Below are 20,437 nucleotides of genomic sequence, written 5' to 3'. Positions count from 1 at the left end.
TCAAACTCCTGTTCATATCTGTGCTGCCTCGTCTCTGTGGTACTCACTCTGAGACCCCAGCTGTCTGGGTCTGTACTCACTCTGATACCCTAGCTGTCTGGGTCTGTACTCACTGAGACCCTAGCTGTCTGGGTCTGTACTCACTCTGATACCCTAGCTGTCTGGGTCTGTACTCACTGAGACCCTAGCTGTCTGGGTCTGTACTCACTGAGACCGTAGCTGGCTGGGTCTGTACTCACTGAGACCCTAGCTGGCTGGGTCTGTACTCACTGAGACCCTAGCTGGCTGGGTCTGTACTCACTGAGACCCTAGCTGTCTGGGTCTGTCCTCACTGAGACCCTGGCTGTCTGGGTTTGTACTCACTGAGACCCTAGCTGTCTGGGTCTGTACTCACTGTAGACTCCTGCTCAGCGCACCCATTAATGACCATTAATACATCTTGATCCAATTTGGGACACACTGGTGGAGCACTGTCTCTCTCTAAACTCTGTGCCTGTCTGTCTTTGTCAGTTTCAGTTTCCGTGTTTTTGTGGTCATGAGTAGCCTATTTGTCTGTGGAACAACTATATTTGTGTCCCTCAAACCTGAATGCAATACTCAACTGAAATAAAATCGTAATTTTCCTAATATGTGATCGGTATGAGATTGAGTTTCGGGTGGAATGAGATTGAGTTGTATTATTTTGCAATTTTACAGGTATTTACCTGCGTAATCCGCGCTCCTCTGACTTTTTCAGTTGTAGCGCGCAGCGCGGAGGCGTGACGGGAGACAGAGCCTGCTGGCTACAGAGAAAGAACAGGCAGCGAGACATCCCACTCCCTATTTTTTTGTTTCATGGAAGTCAATGAACCAAGAAGAATACCAGACCCAGCTGCTGTCGTATTGGTGTATATGGGAGAGCCACCCCCTTAAGTAGACAGGAACGGATCATTTTTTGTTCGATTGTTCACTCAGGATGTTAACCATCTTCAGCTATCCAACATCTTTGCTGCCTGTGCATTGAGGTCACGCGCATACATTCCTGGGGGAGGGCGGGAGTGGAGGGAACTGCCTGATGAAACGTTATCGACTGGTAGTGAAGAGCAGCGTCGACTATTGTTAAAATCAACCGTGATCTTCCGTCTGTGAGGGCGAGAGTGAGACAAGAGGACGAAAATCCGTGTTCCCTGTTTGTTTAGAGAAAATAATTATATATAAGCAACGTTGGACAACTCTTTCATATTTAAGCTATATAGTTATTTATCTATCTTATCTGTGTGAAGATGAACGGGGTAACGCGGAGTCTGTGTACATTTGAGGACCTCAGAGCTGATGAGAGAACAGCGGTAAGACAATAACTATTTAAGTGAACATGTTTTTACTTTCCTTCTCACAGCGTACCGGATGGCTAGACAGTCTGGCAGGCAGATCGAGGGGCGCCACTGACGTGTGTCAAAGGTTATGCTATCACTATGTGGCTGCTTTATTAAAAAAAATAAGTTTTCGTTTATTCATGCCAACCTGTTGGATATGCAAATATGTTTTACATTATAATCTGAGATCAATTACAATATTTAATTTAACCGATAGCACAATACCTTACTTTAGTGGTATCATTTTGTGCCCCAAAGTAAGAATAAACAAGAAGAGATTAATTAACTTCTGAGTATTGGTCTTAGATCCTCCTGACTGAAGTCTTATCAGGCTTACTGGCTTCCTCTGGTGTTAATGGGCTTTTTCTAGTAATTATAGTATTAACACACACACAGACACACACCATATTAGCCCAAATAACATCTGTAATCTGGCCAGAGGGACCAGACTGCTGTCATAAGTGTCCTCTCTCTATGCCAGGGGTGTCAAACTAATTTTGTCCCCGGGGGGCACATTCAGTCTTCCTTCTTCTTCTGTGATTATTAGTGAGCTGGCCACAGTCAATAAACTGTATGAATGTAGGTCCATTATTTGCTTTTAGTCATTTTCAAGTATATTGTGTTTGCCCCCCCCCCCCCCCCCCCCCCCAAAAAAACATTTCAATTTTTTATTTTTATTTAAACCAGCAGCGGGCAGGATTGGTCCCCATTGCGGGCGGGATCCAGGCCGTATGTTTGACACCACTGCTCTATGCCCGTTAGGCATTGTCATATACCATAATTGTAGTGATTTAGTGTGGAACACATCTGTGAGGGGCATTGAACCAGTGATCCTTTGGTTGCAGGGCAGGCACACTACATCCAGACTGAGAACCAGGCTTATACAAGTTCCCTTATAAGGTCCTTTGAGCTCTGCTCCACCTAGATGTTTACATCACCAGTCATTATCCCTGGTATAGAAGCTCTTAATCTCCTGTCTGGCTGGAGAAGGTTAATCATTGACCCTGTTAGACAAATGTCTCTGATGTCTGTGTTCTATCTGGGGCCTGACCATTGGCCCACAACATGACACGTTCACCAAGATAAACACAGGCTCCTGCAGAGCCATACAACAGCTCTGTTGCACAGAGGTGCTTCTACACCTGCATTGCTTGCTGTTTGGGGTATTAGGCTGGATTTCTGTACAGCACTTTGAGATATCAGCTGATGTAAGAAGGGCTATATAAATACATTTGATTTGAACAGCTATCAGCACTAGCATGATGTTGGCCCTTAACTTTTCACCCCCTTTGGTCAAGGTTTGGACTTATTAAGTATGGTACACTGATCCTAGATATGTGCCTATAGGTAACCTCTACCAGGAGCAACAGCCTATCAGAATTTAAGGGCTATAAAACTGGATTATAAGGTCAAGGTACACAGTCAAATGATGAAGCACACGGCTAGATACATAACCTATGCTTTGTTCGTGCTAGTCGGGTTTATCTTGTTTTATATTTGAACATAAACAACTAGGGGTGTGGGAACGATGCAGCTCTCAAATTAGAATCACCCCTTAATACAACGTTGTCCTTATCAGATACAATGGAACAACAAACATTCTACACCCACATTCATATCTGATCTGATATGGTTATTAAGGCCAGGGAGATACAGCAGCAGGGAATAAATATAGGATGAATATGGTTATTAAGACCAGGGAGATACAGCAACATGGAATAAATATAGGATGAATATGGTTATTAAGACCAGGGAGATACAGCAACATGGAATAAATATAGGAGGAATATGGTTATTAAGACCAGGGAGATACAGCAACATGGAATAAATATAGGATGAATATGGTTATTAAGACCAGGGAGATACAGCAACATGGAATAAATATAGGAGGAATATGGTTATTAAGACCAGGGAGATACAGCAACATGGAATAAATATAGGAGGAATATGGTTATTAAGACCAGGGAGATACAGCAACATGGAATAAATATAGGAGGAATATGGTTATTAAGACCAGGGAGATACAGCAACATGGAATAAATATAGGAGGAATATGGTTATTAAGACCAGGGAGATACAGCAACATGGAATAAATATAGGAGGAATATGGTTATTAAGACCAGGGAGATACAGCAACATGGAATAAATATAGGATGAATATGGTTATTAAGACCAGGGAGATACAGCAACATGGAATAAATATAGGAGGAATATGGTTATTAAGACCAGGGAGATACAGCAACATGGAATAAATATAGGAGGAATATGGTTGTTAAGACCAGGGAGATACAGCAACATGGAATAAATATAGGAGGAATATGCTTATTAAGACCAGGGAGATACAGCAACATGGAATAAATATAGGAGGAATATGGTTATTAAGACCAGGGAGATACAGCAGCATGGAATAAATATAGGATGAATATGGTTATTAAGACCAAGGTGATACAGCAACATGGAATAAATATAGGAGGAATATGGTTATTAAGACCAGGGAGATACAGCAACATGGAATAAATATAGGATGAATATGGTTATTAAGACCAGGGAGATACAGCAACATGGAATAAATATAGGAGGAATATGGTTATTAAGACCAGGGAGATACAGCAACATGGAATAAATATAGGAGGAATATGGTTATTAAGACCAGGGAGATACAGCAACATGGAATAAATATGAGGATGTGCTGATTCTGTGCTATAGCCTTGTGAAAGACCTTTTAAAGTCCATTTAGGCTAAAAGTTATGAGAAGAGGAGAACTGCGAAATATAAGGAAAAATAAATATTCCCAAAGTTGCAACAGTGAAGGGTGTGTTTGTGTGTGTATGCAGGTATGTGTGCCCTCCAGCTGTAGTTGAACTATACCTGGATAGAAGGAACACTCTGTTTGTGTGAGAGTGAGTATTGATATTACGCAGAACATTGACAGAACAGAACAGTACATTTTTCATGCCTATCTATTAATTCACACTCTCATTCATTCTCAAATATAACATCCATCCACTCACCAGAGAGTTTTGATAAGTCTCTTATTTTCAGTCACTAGGCTTTTGTCAGCATTCCTACTTTTTAAATAATGCCTCATGATCCACCCTGATTCCTCATGTTTACTGAGCTCACCCACCCCTCCGCCATCCCTCCCCATTAGCTCGCTATGGAGAATGTGACATCACTGTCTGGAACTGTGCAAGACATGACCTTCTGACTCATCTATGAGGAGGAACCAGAAACAGTCTTCCCACCACCAGGAACTAGTAGAAGAAGCATCAACTCACACAATAAACAAGACAACCTCCACACTAGGAACCAGTAGCTCAGACACTAAACAAGACGACCTCATTCCATTTCCACACTATAGGAACCAGTAACTCATGCAGGTCTTGTTGCTAAGTATGTATTTTTCTAGGGTCGAAAGTACTACTCCCTCAGTAAAGGTGAATAGGTACATGCCTAGAACTCATTCCACAGGAGACCATAACTCTGTCATCATTTGTACAGATTTATCACCTAGTACCCCCAGAGGAAAGAACAGACAATGCTCATAACACTCTCTTTATTTACCCGTGTGCAGGTCTTATTTACCTGTGTGCAGGTCTTATTTACCCGTGTGCAGGTCATATTTACCCATGTGCAGGTCTTATTTACCCGTGTGCAGGTCTTATTTACCCGTGTGCAGGTCATATTTACCCGTGTGCAGGTCATATTTACCCGTGTGCAGGTCTTATTTACCCGTGTGCAGATCTTATTTACCCGTGTGCAGGTCTTATTTACCCGTGTGCAGGTCATATTTACCCGTGTGCAGGTCTTACAGCTTCTCTTCAACTGGAATCCCTTATGTCTTAGCGTTTACTCTAGGCCATCTGTTGTATTCCCTTCTGTAACACTGCACCAATTATTGTATAGGAATGTCTGAGGGAATGTTTGTTCTCTACTCACTCATTTTCTGACGTGTCTCTCACTCTACCTGACCCCTCGTTCCTCATTCCTCATCCCTCACTGCACACATCACACCTGAACTCAGGTATGGGAATCAGACCCCTCCGGAGGTTAACTGGAGGCAGATCTTTAAGGTTTAACACACACACACACACACACACACACACACACACACACAGACGCATGCACACACACACAGTAAGATTGGTTATGGATGGTTCATTCTCTCCTATGGAATGCAGTACAGAGGAAGAGGGTTTTCGCCCATAGGTGCTAGGTGATGTGGTACTGACTGGAACATAGGTGCTAGATGATGTGGTACTGTCTGGAACGTAGGTGCTAGGTGATGTGGTACTGACTGGAACATAGGTGCTGACTGGAATGTAGATACTAGGTGATGTGGTCCTGTCTGGAACGTAGGTACTAGGTGATGTGGTACTGACTGGAACATAGGTGCTGACTGGAATGTAGATACTAGGTGATGTGGTACTGACTGGAACATAGGTGCTAGGTGATGTGGTACTGACTGGAACGTAGATACTAGGTGATGTGGTACTGACTGGAACATAGGTGCTGACTGGAATGTAGATACTAGGTGATGTGGTACTGACTGGAACATAGGTACTAGATGATGTGGTACTGACTGGAACATAGGTACTAGGTGATGTGGTACTGACTGGAACATAGGTGCTGACTAGAATGTAGATACTAGGTGATGTGGTACTGACTGGAACATAGATACTAGGTGATGTGGTACTGACTGGAACATAGGTACTAGATGATGTGGTACTGACTGGAACATAGGTGCTAGGTGATGTGGTACTGACTGGAACATAGGTGCTAGGTGATGTGGTACTGACTGGAACATAGGTGCTGACTGGAATGTAGATACTAGGTGATGTGGTTCTGTCTGGAACGTAGGTACTAGGTGATGTGGTACTGACTGGAACATAGGTGCTGACTGGAATGTAGATACTAGGTGATGTGGTACTGACTGGAACATAGGTACTAGGTGATGTGGTACTGACTGGAACGTAGGTACTAGGTGATGTGGTACTAACTGGAACGTAGATGCTAGGTGATGTGGTACTGACTGGAACGTAGTTGTTAGGTGATGTGGTACTGACTGGAACGTAGGTACTAGATGATGTGGTACTGACTGGAACATAGGTACTAGGTGATGTGGTACTGACTGGAATGTAGGTACTAGGGGATGTGGTACTGACTGGAACGTAGGTACTAAATGATGTGGTACTGACTGGAACATAGGTACTAGGTGATGTGGTACTGACTGGAATGTAGGTACTAGGTGATGTGGTACTGACTGGAACGTAGGTACTAGGTGATGTGGTACTGACTGGAATGTAGGTACTAGGTGATGTGGTACTGACTGGAACGTAGGTACTAGGTGATGTGGTACTGACTGGAGCGTAGGTACTAGTTGATGTGGTACTGACTGGAACGTAGGTACTAGGTGATGTGGTACTGACTGGAACGTAGATGTTAGGTGATGTGGTACTGACTGGAATGTAGATGTTAGGTGATGTGGTATTGACTGGAACATAGGTGCTGACTGGAATGTAGATGCTAGGTGATGTGGTACTGACTGGAACGTAGGTACTAGGTGATGTGGTACTGACTGGAACGGAGGTACTAGGTGATGTGGTACTGACTGGAACATAGGTGCTGACTGGAACGTAGATACTAGGTGATGTGGTACTGACTGGAACATAGGTGCTGACTGGAATGTAGATACTAGGTGATGTGGTACTGACTGGAACATAGGTACTAGGTGATGTGGTACTGACTGGAACATAGGTGCTGACTGGAATGTAGATACTAGGTGATGTGGTACTGACTGGAACATAGATACTAGGTGATGTGGTACTGACTGGAACATAGGTGCTAGGTGATGTGGTACTGACTGGAACATAGGTGCTAGGTGATGTGGTACTGACTGGAACATAGGTGCTGACTGGAATGTAGATACTAGGTGATGTGGTACTGACTGGAACGTAGGTACTAGGTGATGTGGTACTAACTGGAACGTAGGTACTAGGTGATGTGGTACTAACTGGAACGTAGATGCTAGGTGATGTGGTACTGACTGGAACGTAGATGTTAGGTGATGTGGTACTGACTGGAACGTAGGTACTAGATGATGTGGTACTGACTGGAACATAGGTACTAGGTGATGTGGTACTGACTGGAATGTAGGTACTAGTTGATGTGGTACTGACTGGAACGTAGGTACTAGGTGATGTGGTACTGACTGGAATGTAGGTACTAGGTGATGTGGTACTGACTGGAACGTAGATGTTAGGTGATGTGGTACTGACTGGAACATAGGTGCTGACTGGAATGTAGATGCTAGGTGATGTGGTACTGACTGGAACGTAGGTACTAGGTGATGTGGTACTGACTGGAACGTAGGTACTAGGTGATGTGGTACTGACTGGAACGTAGGTACTAGGTGATGTGGTACTGACTGGAATGTAGATGCTAGGTGATGTGGTACTGACTGGAACGTAGGTACTAGGTGATGTGGTACTGACTGGTCCGTAGATGCTAGGTGATGTGGTACTAACTGGAACTTAGGTGCTAGGTGATGTGGTACTAACTGGAACGTAGATGCTAGGTGATGTGGTACTGACTGGAACGTAGATGCTAGGTGATGTGGTACTAACTGGAACGTAGATGCTAGGTGATGTGGTACTGACTGGAACGTAGATGCTAGGTGATGTGGTACTGACTGGAACGTAGGTACTAGGTGATGTGGTACTGACTGGAACATAGGTGCTGACTGGAATGTAGATACTAGGTGATGTGGTACTGACTGGAACATAGGTGCTAGGTGATGTGGTACTGACTGGAACATAGGTGCTAGGTGATGTGGTACTGACTGGAATGTAGATACTAGGTGATGTGGTACTGACTGGAACGTAGATACTAGGTGATGTGGTACTGACTGGAACGTAGGTGGTAGGTGATAAGGTACTGACTGGAATGTAGATACTAGGTGATGTGGTACTGACTGGAACGTAGATACTAGGTGATGTGGTACTGACTGGAATGTAGATGCTAGGTGATGTGGTACTGACTGGAATGTAGGTACTAGTTGATGTGGTACTGACTGGAACGTAGGTACTTGGTGATGTGGTACTGATACCTGTTCCACTATCTCTGTTTACAGCTCTCTCAGGTTCCGTTTATGACAGAGGAGGGACAGTACTGAACGCTGAGCTCATACTGACATTTCTCTGCGTTGTTTATATGGGTCTCTATTCAACTCTCCTATCAACTGGTGTTAGCAGGTAGTCTGCTGTTTCCAGTGTAGGGTTGGAAAGAGTCATTCAGTCTCTATCACACAACTCTCCCTCTGTTCTGCTTTGCCTGTCTCTCCCTCTCTCTCTACTCTCTCCCTCTCTCTCCACTCTATCTCTCTACTCTATCTCTGTCTCTCTACTCTCTCTTTCTCTCTCTATCGGTCTGTCCCTCTCTCCTGATGCCACAGTCACAAACAATAGCCTTGTCAATGTCCTATGATCCCTTGTGGCTGTAGACCATGCTGAATCTGGTTTTACATTACTGCTCTATTATAATGGTAGGCTGGGTCTCTGGGCAGTAGGCTGGGTCTCTGGGCGATAGGCTGGGTCTCTGGGCGGTAGGCTGGGTCTCTGGGCGGTAGGCTGGGTCTCTGGGCGATAGACTGGGTCTCTGGGCGGTAGGCTGGGTCTCTGGGCGGTAGGCTGGGTCTCTGGGCGGTAGGCTGGGTCTCTGGGCGGTAGGCTGGGTCTCTGGGCGGTAGGCTGGGTCTCTGGGCGATAGACTGGGTCTCTGGGCGGTAGGCTGGGTCTCTGGGCGGTAGGCTGGGTCTCTGGGCGATAGACTGGGTCTCTGGGCGGTAGACTGGGTCTCTGGGCGGTAGACTGGGTCTCTGGGCGGTAGGCTGGGTCTCTGGGCGATAGACTGGGTCTCTGGGCGGTAGGCTTGGTCTCTGGGCGGTAGGCTGGGTCTCTGGGCGGTAGACTGGGTCTCTGGGCGGTAGACAGGGTCTCTGGGAGGTAGACTGGGTCTCTGGGCGGTAGACTGGGTCTCTGGGCGGTAGACTGGGTCTCTGGGCACCGGTAGGCCGGTTCTCTGAGCGGTAGGCCGGTTCTCTGGGCGGTAGGCCGGGTCTCTGGGCGGTAGGCCGGGTCTCTGGGCGGCAGGCCGGGTCTCTGGGCGGCAGGCCGGGTCTCTGGGCGGCAGGCCGGGTCTCTGGGCGGCAGGCCGGGTCTCTGGGCGGCAGGCCGGGTCTCTGGGCGGCTGGCCGGGTCTCTGGGCGGCTGGCCGGGTCTCTGGGCGGCTGGCCGGGTCTCTGGGCGGCTGGCCGGGTCTCTGGGCGGCAGGCCGGGTCTCTGGGCGGTAGGCCGGGTCTCTGGGCGGTTGGCCGGGTCTCTGGGCGGTAGGCCGGGTCTCTGGGCGGTAGGCCGGGTCTCTGGGCGGTAGGCCGGGTCTCTGGGCGGTAGGCCGGGTCTCTGGGCGGTTGGCCGGGTCTCTGGGCGGTTGGCCGGGTCTCTGGGCGGTAGGCCGGGTCTCTGGGCGGTAGGCCGGGTCTCTGGGCGGTAGGCCGGGTCTCTGGGCGGTAGGCCGGGTCTCTGGGCGGTAGACTGGGTCTCTGGGCGGTAGGCTGGGTCTCTGGGCGGTAGGCTGGGTCTCTGGGCGGTAGGCTGGGTCTGTGTTGCAATAGTCTGTTTTCCCTGTGGATGGCTGTCATTACCTGATCCTGGTTGTTTGTGATAGTGTAGTAGGTCAAGGTGTGTCTGTTTGGTGGTGGATTAGGTGAACCTTTGTCTGTTTCTCTATTTTGTTTGATTTATTTCACCTTTATTTAACCAGGTAGGCCAGTTGAGAACAAGTTCTCATTTACAACTGCGACCTGGCCAAGATAAAGCAAAGCAGTGCGACACAAACAACACAGAGTTACACATGGAATAAACAAACATACAGTCAATAACACAATAGAGAAAAAAAGTCTATATACAGTGTGTGCAAATGAAGTAAGATAAGGGAGTTAAGGCAATAAATAGGCCATAGTGGTGAAATAATTACAATATAGCAATTAAACACTTGAGTGATAGATGTGTAGAAGATGAATGTGCAAGTAGAGATACGGGGGTGCAAAGGAGCAAAAAAATAAATAACAGTATGGGGACGAGGTAGTTGGATGGGCTATTTACAGATGGGCTATATACAGGTGCAGTGATCTGTGAGCTGCTCTGACAGCTGGTGCTTAAAGTTAGTGAGATATGGGTCTCCAGCTTTAGTGAATTTTGCAATTCGTTCCAGTCATTGGCAGCAGAGAACTGGAAGGAAAGGTGTCCAAAAGAGGAATTAGCTTTGGGGATGACCAGTGACATATACCTGCTACGGGTGGGTGCTGCTATAGTGACCAGTGAGCTGAGATGAGGTGGGGCTTTACCTAGTAAAGACTTATAGATGACCTGGAGCCAGTGGGTTTGGCGATGATGGTTTCTATATGAGAGGCCAGGGGACCTGTCTCTAGGGACACATTACTGTTCATCTAACAGAACATTCTCTCTTTATTTCTCTCTACTCTCTACTCTTTCTCCCTGTCTCTCTCCCTGTCTCTCTCTCTCTCTCTCTCTCGCTCTCTCAATTAAATTTTCAATCTCTACTCGCTGTCTCTCGCTTCTCTCCCTCTCTGTCTCTCTGCTGGTCTTTGTCTCTCTCATCATTTTTTCTCTTTCTTTATATTGCTGGATTAGTCCTACTGTCAGGTGGCAATGGATAGAATTGAGAGATAGATCGTGGGATGGTGAGAGGGGGAGGGTTGTTTGCACTCAGTTGGCAGTCTGATCTGACTGCATGTGTATTTGTTGAGTGTGTGGTGTGTCCTGTCCTAACAGGTGGTAGAGGTCGACCGATGAATCGGAATGGCCGATTAATTAGGGCCGATTTCAGGTTGTCATAACAATCGGAAATCGGTAATTTTGGACGCCTATTTTTTTATACATTTATTTTATTTATTTTTTAGACCTTTATTTAATCTTTATTTCACTAGTCAGTTAAGAACACATTCTTATTTTCAATGAGGAACGGTGGGTTTAACTGCCTGTTCAGGGGCAGAACGACAGATCTTTACCTTGTCAGCTCAGGGATTCAATCTTGTAACCTTACGGTTAACTAGTCCAACACTCTAACAACCTGCCTCACGAGGAACCCGCCTGTTACGCGAATGCAGTAAGAAGCCAAGGTAAGTTGCTAGCTAGCATTAAACTTAATCAATCATAATCACTAGTTATAACTACACATGGTTGATGATATTACTAGTTTATCTAGCGTGTCCTGCGTTGCAGTGCAGTGCGCATTCGCGAAAAAGGACTGTTGCTCCGTGTACCTAACCATAAACATCAATGCCTTTCGTAAAATCAGTACACAGAAGTATATATTTTTACACCTACATATTTAGCTAAAAGAAATCCAGGTTAGCAGGCACTATTAACCAGGTGAAATTGTGTCACTTGTTCATTGCACGCAGAGTCAGGGTATATGCAACAGTTTGTGCCGCCTGGCACATCGCAAACTAATTTGCCAGAATTTTACGTAATCATGACATAACATTGAAGGTTGTGCAATGTAACAGGAATATTTAGACTGATGGATGCCACCCGTTAGATAAAATACGGAACGGTTCCGTATTTCACTGAAAGAATAAATGATAAATAAGTTTGATAGTAGTTTCTGGATTCGACCATATTAATGACCTACGGCTCTCATTTCTGTGTGTTATTATGTTATAATTAAGTCTATGATTTGATAGAGCAGTCTGACTGAGCGATCTTAGACACCAGCAGGCTCATAAGCATTCATTCAAACAGCACTTTCATGCGTTTTGCCAGCAGCTCTGCTGTTTATGACTTCAAGCCTATCAACTCCCGAGATTAGGCTGGTGTAACGATGTGAAATGGCTAGCTAGTTAGCGGGGTGCGCGCTAATAGCGTTTCAAACGTCACTCGCTCTGAGACTTGGAGTAGTTGTTCCCCTTGCTCTGCATGGGTAACGCTGCTTCGAGGGTGGCTGTTGTCGATGTGTTCCTGGTTCGAGCCCAGGTAGGAGCGAGGAGAGGGACGGAAGCTATACTTTACACTGGCAATACTAAAGTGCCTATAAGAACATCCAATAGTCAAAGGTATATGAAATACAAATGGTATAGAGAGAAATAGTCCTATAATTCCTATAACAACTACAACCTAAAACTTCTTACCTGGGAATATTGAAGACTCATGTTAAACGGAACCACCAGCTTTCATATGTTCTCATGTTCTGAGCAAGGAACTTAAACATTAGCTTTTTTACATGGCACACTTTTACTTTCTTCTCCAACACTTTGTTTTTGCATTATTTAAACCAAATGGAACATGTTTCATTATTTATTTGAGGCTAAATGTATTTTATTGATATTAAGTTAAAATAAGTGTTCATTCAGTGTTGTTGTAATTGTCATTATTACAAATACATTAAAAAAATCGTCCATTTAATCGGTATCGGCGTTGAAAAAGCATAGTCGGTCGACCTCTTCTCTCCAACAACATCGTTACGCAACCTGTTATTACCTCATTTCTACTGAGACACACGGGCCTGGTAGGTAGTGTGTACTGTATGTGCCAGATATGCCCACTGGCACTGCCCATGGCTACCACACTGACTTCATACTGTTTGGTTAAGTGTTGAAATCTTTCATATAAGTATCCCGAAAATCACCTACCCATTCTTAATCACCTACCCATTCTTAACACATACTGTCAGTGCGAGTCAGTGAGGAATGAGAATTTTTTTTTTTTTTTACCTAAGTCAGTTAAGGCAAGTCAGTTAAGAACAAATTCTTATTTTCAATGACGGCCTAGGAACAGTGGGTTAACTGCCTGTTCAGGGGCAGAACGACAGCTCGGGGGTTTGAACTTGCAACCTTCCGGTTACGAGTCCAACGCTCTAACCACTAGGCTACCCTGCCGCCCCATTTAGTGGGTGGTTTGGGTAATGGTTTTATGAAAGGAGGCTTTGTGATGCACTACTCTGGTGCGTCAACACAAAGCTGGCAGTGTAGAGAGCTACAGAGAACATCAACATACCTCACATACTCCAACTCTCCTAACTGGCCTGACTGGATGGGTCAAAACAACACAGTCAATATTCAACGGAACAGTAGCTAACCACACAGTGTGTTTCCATGGGTTCAAACACTTTACAACACCACAGTATTTGCTGTGTCTGTCTTGTCTCAGAGTTAACTTGAGTTTAGACTTCAGGACACAGAAATGTACACAGAGGAGAGTAAAGAGAACATGATGTGTTGTTGGTTTCCAGGTAGTCTGGTTTATCATCTCTATAACCCTGCTCCCTCAGCCTCATGCAGACACACAACCACACACACATCCCTCTCAGCTGGTAATATGGGGGTTCCCTGTCCAGTGAGACACACAACCACACACAAACAACCACACACACATCCCTCTCAGCTGGTAATATGGGGATTCCCTGTCCAGCGAGACACACAACCACACACACATCCCTCTCAGCTGGTAATATGGAGATTCCCTGTCCAGCGAGACACACAACCACACACACACACACAACCACACACACATCCCTCTCAGCTGGTAATATGGGGGTTCCCTGTCCAGCGAGACACACAACCACACACACATTCCTCTCAGCTGGTAATATGGGGATTCCCTGTCCAGCGAGACACACAACCACACACACATCCCTCTCAGCTGGTAATATGGAGATTTCCTGTCCAGCGAGACACACAACCACACACACACACACAACCACACACACATTCCTCTCAGCTGGTAATATGGGGGTTCCCTGTCCAGCGAGACACACAACAAGACCTCACTGCCCTCATAGCGACTCATGGAACAGTTTTATGTGTGTGAGAAGAGAGAGTTTAGGTTTCTGTATATTTGTGTGTGTGTGTGTGTATTTTCACCCGGACACACTCTTCCTAAGTTGCATTGTTTTGGAGCCAGATTTAGTTTATGGTTACTGGGAGACTTGGTTACCATGGAAATGTTCCATCTCACTTCAGTACAGTTTTTCTGCCCACTGTCTCCCAGAATTCTAATGGAGATTCCTATTGGTGCTGGCATCGATCTGGAACGCCATTCAAATGGAACATTCTGTCTCTGAGCAACTTTATGCTTCTGTTCTCTCTCTTTCTTTCTCTCTCTAACCACTGGCTCCCTACACACTAGTTGACTGGGTACTGGCCTCCAGTCAGTCTCTTTCTCTAACCACTGGCTCCCTACACACTAGGTGACTGGGTACTGGACTCCAGTCAGTCTCTCTCTCTCTCCCTCCCACCTTCCCTCTTCCTCTCTGCCCTACACAGTATTACTCAGTTTCTCCTCCCTCTTTTTCCCCTCCTCCATTTCCAGTAGTTCCCTCCTTCCCCCCCATCCCTCTCTCTCCATCCCATAACGGGCTCTTTGTAACTGCTTCTCATTTCGTCTTTTCTTCGTCTCGTTCGTCAGGATGGGTGCAGGAGACTGAGGCTGACTCTCCACCAGCAGAACCAGGTCGGGAGGATCACAGAACAACCCAGGAGCAAGGTAAGAACCTAGAACCATGACCTAGAACCCTAACCTCTAAACCAGACCTAGACCCTCAACGCACCTAGAATTCTGTCTGCATTAGCCGACTCCTACAATTACAACAGAGGGGACAGGAAGGAAGTCATGGAACTCCGTCCCTGGATGGATGGAATTGTATCCCTATGTGTAATATGTGGATAAAAGTCCTTGGCAGAACATAATTCTGAACCTGCACTGTTACTGTAAATGAATATACATACATAGTGTTAAGCCCTTCTGAACTGGCTGAGGGTTTTAGTGTGTTTTAGTGGACCAGGGGATGGCTGGGGTCACTGTCCCTAACACACTTTGATAGTGTGTTGAATCAGAAAAGAGTAGCACACACACACACACACACACACACACACACAAGGTGCTAGTTCACACACAGACTCACAAACAGGTCATAAAATGTCATGGCTGCCATCCGGTTTCCATCAGAGTCTTATGCAACTGTTTTTAAGACTATTCTTAAGACAGCAGTGTTGGAGAGGAGAGACAGACCACTGCCAAGCTTACTAAACTTATACAGTGTATCTCTCTCTCTCTCTATTGCTTTCTGTCTCTCTCTCTCTTGCTTTCTCTCTTGCTTTCTCTCTCTTGCTTTCTCTCTCTCTCTCTCTTGCTTTCTCTCTTGCTTTCTCTCTCTCTCTTGCTTTCTCTCTCTCTCTCTCTCTCTCTTGCTTTCTCTCTCTCTCTCTCTTGCTTTCTCTCTCTCTCTCTCTCTCTTGCTTTCTCTCTCTCTCTCTTGCTTTCTCTCTCTCTCTCTTGCTTTCTCTCTCTCTCTCTCTTGCTTTCTCTCTCTCTCTCTTGCTTTCTCTCTCTCTCTCTTGCTTTCTCTCTCTTGCTTTCTCTCTCTCTCTTGCTTTCTCTCTCTCTCTTGCTTTCTCTCTTGCTTTCTCTCTTGCTTTCTCTCTCTTGCTTTCTCTCTCTCTCTCTTGCTTTCTCTCGCTTTCTCTCTCTCTCTTGCGTTCTCTCTCTCTCCCCTCTCTCTCTCCCTCTCTCTCTCTCCCTCTCTCTCTCCCTCTCTCTCTCTCTCTCTCTTTCTTTCTTTCTTTCTTTCTTTCTTTCTTTCTTTCTTTCTTTCTTTCTTTCTTTCTTTCTTTCTTTCTTTCTTTGACCAGTCCCACAGAAGTTTAGAGTTTATGGGATGGTGGTGATCACCATAGCAATCAGGGCTAAATGTAATGTCTACTGATTATGGGGGCTTTATACACACACACAGGAGCACTGCTGACACACACACAAACACAGGAATCCTGTATACACAGATAAATAGTTTCCAGAGTTTGTTCTTGAAGCGGTGGACCTAAATGACAGATGTGTGTTATAATGCTGTACACATTCTACAACTCCCCTTCTGTTTTAGAGGACCACCATTAGTTTCTAACCTGTTTCATTCTGGTTAGTACATTTTCTGACGGTCAGTTTGTGTCAGACATTCTCAGTGCTAATCTGAGTATCATACCTACTACTGTATATGGGACTGAATGGAACATCTTGATGTCATATCCTGTTGGTCCGTCACTGAGTGTTCTTCCTAATCTAGTGTTGCAACACGAAACTCCTCTCACACATTCATGTCACCACACTCAGAATCACTTCATGTTCACACATGCTGGAGGCTTGGAAATATTTTCACACTATTCCAAGTATCACAAACTCCCCTCCCTCCCTGATTTTTCAGCCAATCGGACGAGCATTTGCTCTGGTGCAGCCAACCAGTGATAGGCCTGCTCTGAAGCCTGAACCAATCAAACCCTCTGAGGAGAAGACTGAAAAGGTTGAGGTCATCAAGGTGGGTGGGGCTTAATGTTTGAGGGTGTGTGTGTTACCAGGGTGTGTAATGTGTAATGTGTAATGTGTGTTTAATACGTCTGTGTTCCATGTGTTGCAGGTGTATCTGGAGGATCGTAGACAGGAGCAGCAGAGACACCAGCAGAGCCTCAAGATGTTGTCAGATGAAGTCTCCCAGATACAGGAGGTAAGACACATTCTCTCTCTCTCACTTTCTCTCTCTGTGTGTGAGTCTGTCAGTAACGTGTGTGTGTGTGTGTGTGTGTGTGTGTGTGTGTGTGTGTGTGTGTGTGTGTGTGTGTGTGTGTGTGTGTGTGTGTGTCTGTGTCTGTGTCTGTGTGTGTCTGTCTGTGTCTGTGTGTGTCTGTGTGTGTGTGTGTCTGTGTGTGTGTGTGTTTGTTTGTTTGTTTGTTGCTCAGGTGAGATACTGTCTGAAGACCCTGAGGGAACAGATGGCCACCAAGAACAAAGGACAACACAAGGTATGTGCACACATTTATAATGTTTATGTGAACACGTGTTGTTAAGGAACACATTTATAATGTTTATGTGTACATGTGTTGTTAAGGAACACATTTATAATGTTTATGTGTACATGTGTTGTTAAGGAACACATTTATAATGTTTATGTGTACATGTGTTGTTATGGAACACATTTATAATGTTTATGTGAACATGTGTTGTTAAGGAACACATTTATAATGTTTATGTGTACATGTGTTGTTATGGAACACATTTATAATGTTTATGTGTACATGTGTTGTTATGGAACACATTTATAATGTTTATGTGAACACGTGTTGTTAAGGAACACAGTTATAATGTTTATGTGAACACATGTTGCTATGGAACACATTTATAATGTTTATGTGTACATGTGTTGTTATGGAACACATTTATAATGTTTATGTGAACACGTGTTGCTATGGAACACATTTATAATGTTTATGTGTACACGTGTTGTTAAGGAACACATTTATAATGTTTATGTGAACACGTGTTGTTATGGAACACATTTATAATGTTTATGTGAACACGTGTTGTTAAGGAACACATTTATAATGTTTATGTGAACACGTGTTGTTAAGGAACACATTTATAATGTTTATGTGTACATGTGTTGTTAAGGAACACATTTATAATGTTTATGTGAACACGTGTTGTTAAGGAACACATTTATAATGTTTATGTGAACACGTGTTGTTAAGGAACACATTTATAATGTTTATGTGTACACGTGTTGTTAAGGAACACATTTATAATGTTTATGTGTACACGTTGTTAAGGAACACATTTATAATGTTTATGTGAACACGTGTTGTTATCGAACACATTTATAATGTTTATGTGTACACGTTGTTAAGGAACACATTTATAATGTTTATGTGTACATGTGTTGTTATGGAACACATTTATAATGTTTATGTGAACACATGTTGTTAAGGAACACATTTATAATGTTTATGTGAACACGTGTTGTTAAGGAACACATTTATAATGTTTATGTGTACATGTGTTGTTATGGAACACATTTATAATGTTTATGTGAACACGTGTTGCTATGGAAGACATTTATAATGTTTATGTGTACATGTGTTGCTATGGAACACATTTATAATGTTTATGTGAACATGTTGCTATGGAACACATTTATAATGTTTATGTGAACACGTGTTGCTATGGAACCAGTTGTTTAGTGTCATCATTAATTTTGATACCTACTGATGACATATGCAATATGTCCTGTGTGTGTGACTCCTATCTAAATGTTTGTCTCATATCGCTTCTCGTTCTCTCCATCCCTCACTATTCCCTCTCTTTCTTCATCCTTCTCTCCCCCCAGTTTCTTGCTAGTGGCTACGGAGTCAGCACTCCCTCCAATCAGAACATCTCTTCTTCCTCAAAGGGAGGAGCTAAAGATGATGGGCAGGTGAGGGGCTTTTCACATGCCCTATACACACAGGTTCATGTGGGGGGGGGGGGGGGGGGGGGGGGGGGTGAGAGCTTATGTGTGCGTCTAACACCTACATATCAAGTCTTAGACTGACCCAGTTCGAAGAGTTTGGTATGGTTCAGTGTGTGTGTGTGTGTGTGTGTGTGTCCATTTTAGTATGAGTGTATTCACAAATACAGAGAGGGAGAGGAACACCCCCTAGGAGAGAGATCTGGAAGGCCTGGTACATTCCGTCCTTCCTCTCCTCCTGTGTTGTTGAGTGTGTTTGTGTTCTTCTCCCTCCATTGTTCTACATTCCCCAGATGACTGCCTGTTTAATAGCTTTGGTTTAGTCTCGAGGCCAAACAGGTAATGGGCGTTCCCAAGGCTATTCATGTCAGGATTCAGGAGCCTTTTCAGAAGAGTGAATAGGGCTGACTTTAACAGTTTGTGTGTGTGCAGCTTGTGAATGACGCATGAGTAGCAGTTGGCGTTAAAGAAATATGAGTGGAAAACTTTCGCCTTTGTTTGGCTTCCATCAGAATCTCTCCCTTTGTAACCGCTGCTATGACACCCAGACTCATACAGTCACACCTCACTCTTTCTCACTCTCTCCCTCCCTCTGTCATTGAAATGTAAAAATAGATTGTTCTGTAATTATTTGCATATTAGCATTTTGCGTTTCCTCTCGCTCTCACTCGCTCTCTCTCTCTCTCTCTCTCTCTCTCTCTCTCTCTCTCTCTCTCTCTCTCTCTCGCTCTCTCTCTCTCTCTCTCTCTCTCTCTCTCTCTCGTCATTAATCTGATTCACCTGTGTAAACAAAGGGCCGAGCCGCTCTCACTACAGTAGAATCAACACTAAGAAACCTATACACTACACTATACAATAGAGTACTATACAATGCAGTACTGTACAATTCTATACAAAACAATACTACACAATACAGTACTACACAACACTATACAATACAGAGTACTATACAGTACTACACTATACAATAGAGTACTATACAATACTACACAAAACAGTACTACGCAATACTGTACGTAAGTGATAATCCCAGAGTAGACTGTGTTTGGAGGATATATTGGCATGGGTGAACACTATACAATACACTACTGTACAATGTTTTACAATACAGTAGTACACAACAGTATACAATACACTACTGTACAATGCTTTACAATACAGTAGTACACAACAGTATACAATACAGTACTTCCCTAAACCGGGGGAGTCAGGAGTTTACAGTGCTTTGATCAGTCAGGTGGCTGATTGAGTTTATGAACAGGATATTAGTGGATTATTGGAGCTTCACTCAAATCTATGGAAACAAACTGTGTTTTATAAGTTTTCTCCCAGTTGAACAGTTCCTTTATTCCCTCTTTCTTTCTCTCTGTCTTCAGGGAGGGGAGGATGAGGTGGAGAGGGACAAGATGAGGGAGGTCAGTAAGCGTCTGTATGCTCAGCTACAGGAGGCCGAGAAGAAACACCAGGAGGAGAGAGCGAGACTGCAGGTAAAACATACGCACACACACACACACACACACACACACACACACACACACACACACACACACACACACACACACACATACATACATACAGTGCCTTGCGAAAGTATTCGGCCCCTTTGAACTTTGCGACCTTTTGCCACATTTCAGGCTTCAAACATAAAGATATAAAACTGTATTTTTTTGTGAAGAATCAACAACAAGTGGGACACAATCATGAAGTGGAATGACATTTATTGGATATTTCAAACTTTTTTA

General features: G+C 44.4%; 1 protein-coding gene across 2 annotated transcripts in view; it reads left to right on the top strand.

Moving 5' to 3' along the window:
• Positions 1 to 814: 814 nt before the first annotated feature.
• LOC110537383 (tuftelin) overlaps positions 815 to 20,437 on the top strand; it is a 29,083-nt gene continuing 9,460 nt past the window's right edge. The window contains exons 1-7 of one of the 2 annotated variants that reach the window (XM_036967433.1): positions 815 to 1,325; positions 14,837 to 14,914; positions 16,623 to 16,733; positions 16,833 to 16,919; positions 17,152 to 17,214; positions 18,576 to 18,662; positions 20,072 to 20,182. In XM_036967433.1, coding sequence (XP_036823328.1) covers positions 1,263 to 1,325; positions 14,837 to 14,914; positions 16,623 to 16,733; positions 16,833 to 16,919; positions 17,152 to 17,214; positions 18,576 to 18,662; positions 20,072 to 20,182 — 600 coding nt within the window. In that variant the 5' untranslated portion in view covers positions 815 to 1,262. The remainder of the gene's footprint in view (positions 1,326 to 14,836; positions 14,915 to 16,622; positions 16,734 to 16,832; positions 16,920 to 17,151; positions 17,215 to 18,575; positions 18,663 to 20,071; positions 20,183 to 20,437) is intronic. The other variant, XR_005040374.1, reaches the window with a different exon arrangement.

This window comes from Oncorhynchus mykiss, chromosome 3, assembly GCF_013265735.2.
Source record: "Oncorhynchus mykiss isolate Arlee chromosome 3, USDA_OmykA_1.1, whole genome shotgun sequence".
Lineage (NCBI taxonomy): Eukaryota > Metazoa > Chordata > Actinopteri > Salmoniformes > Salmonidae > Oncorhynchus > Oncorhynchus mykiss.
The sequence above is the reverse complement of the archived record's forward strand: the minus strand, read 5'-3'. Positions and strand labels throughout refer to the sequence as shown.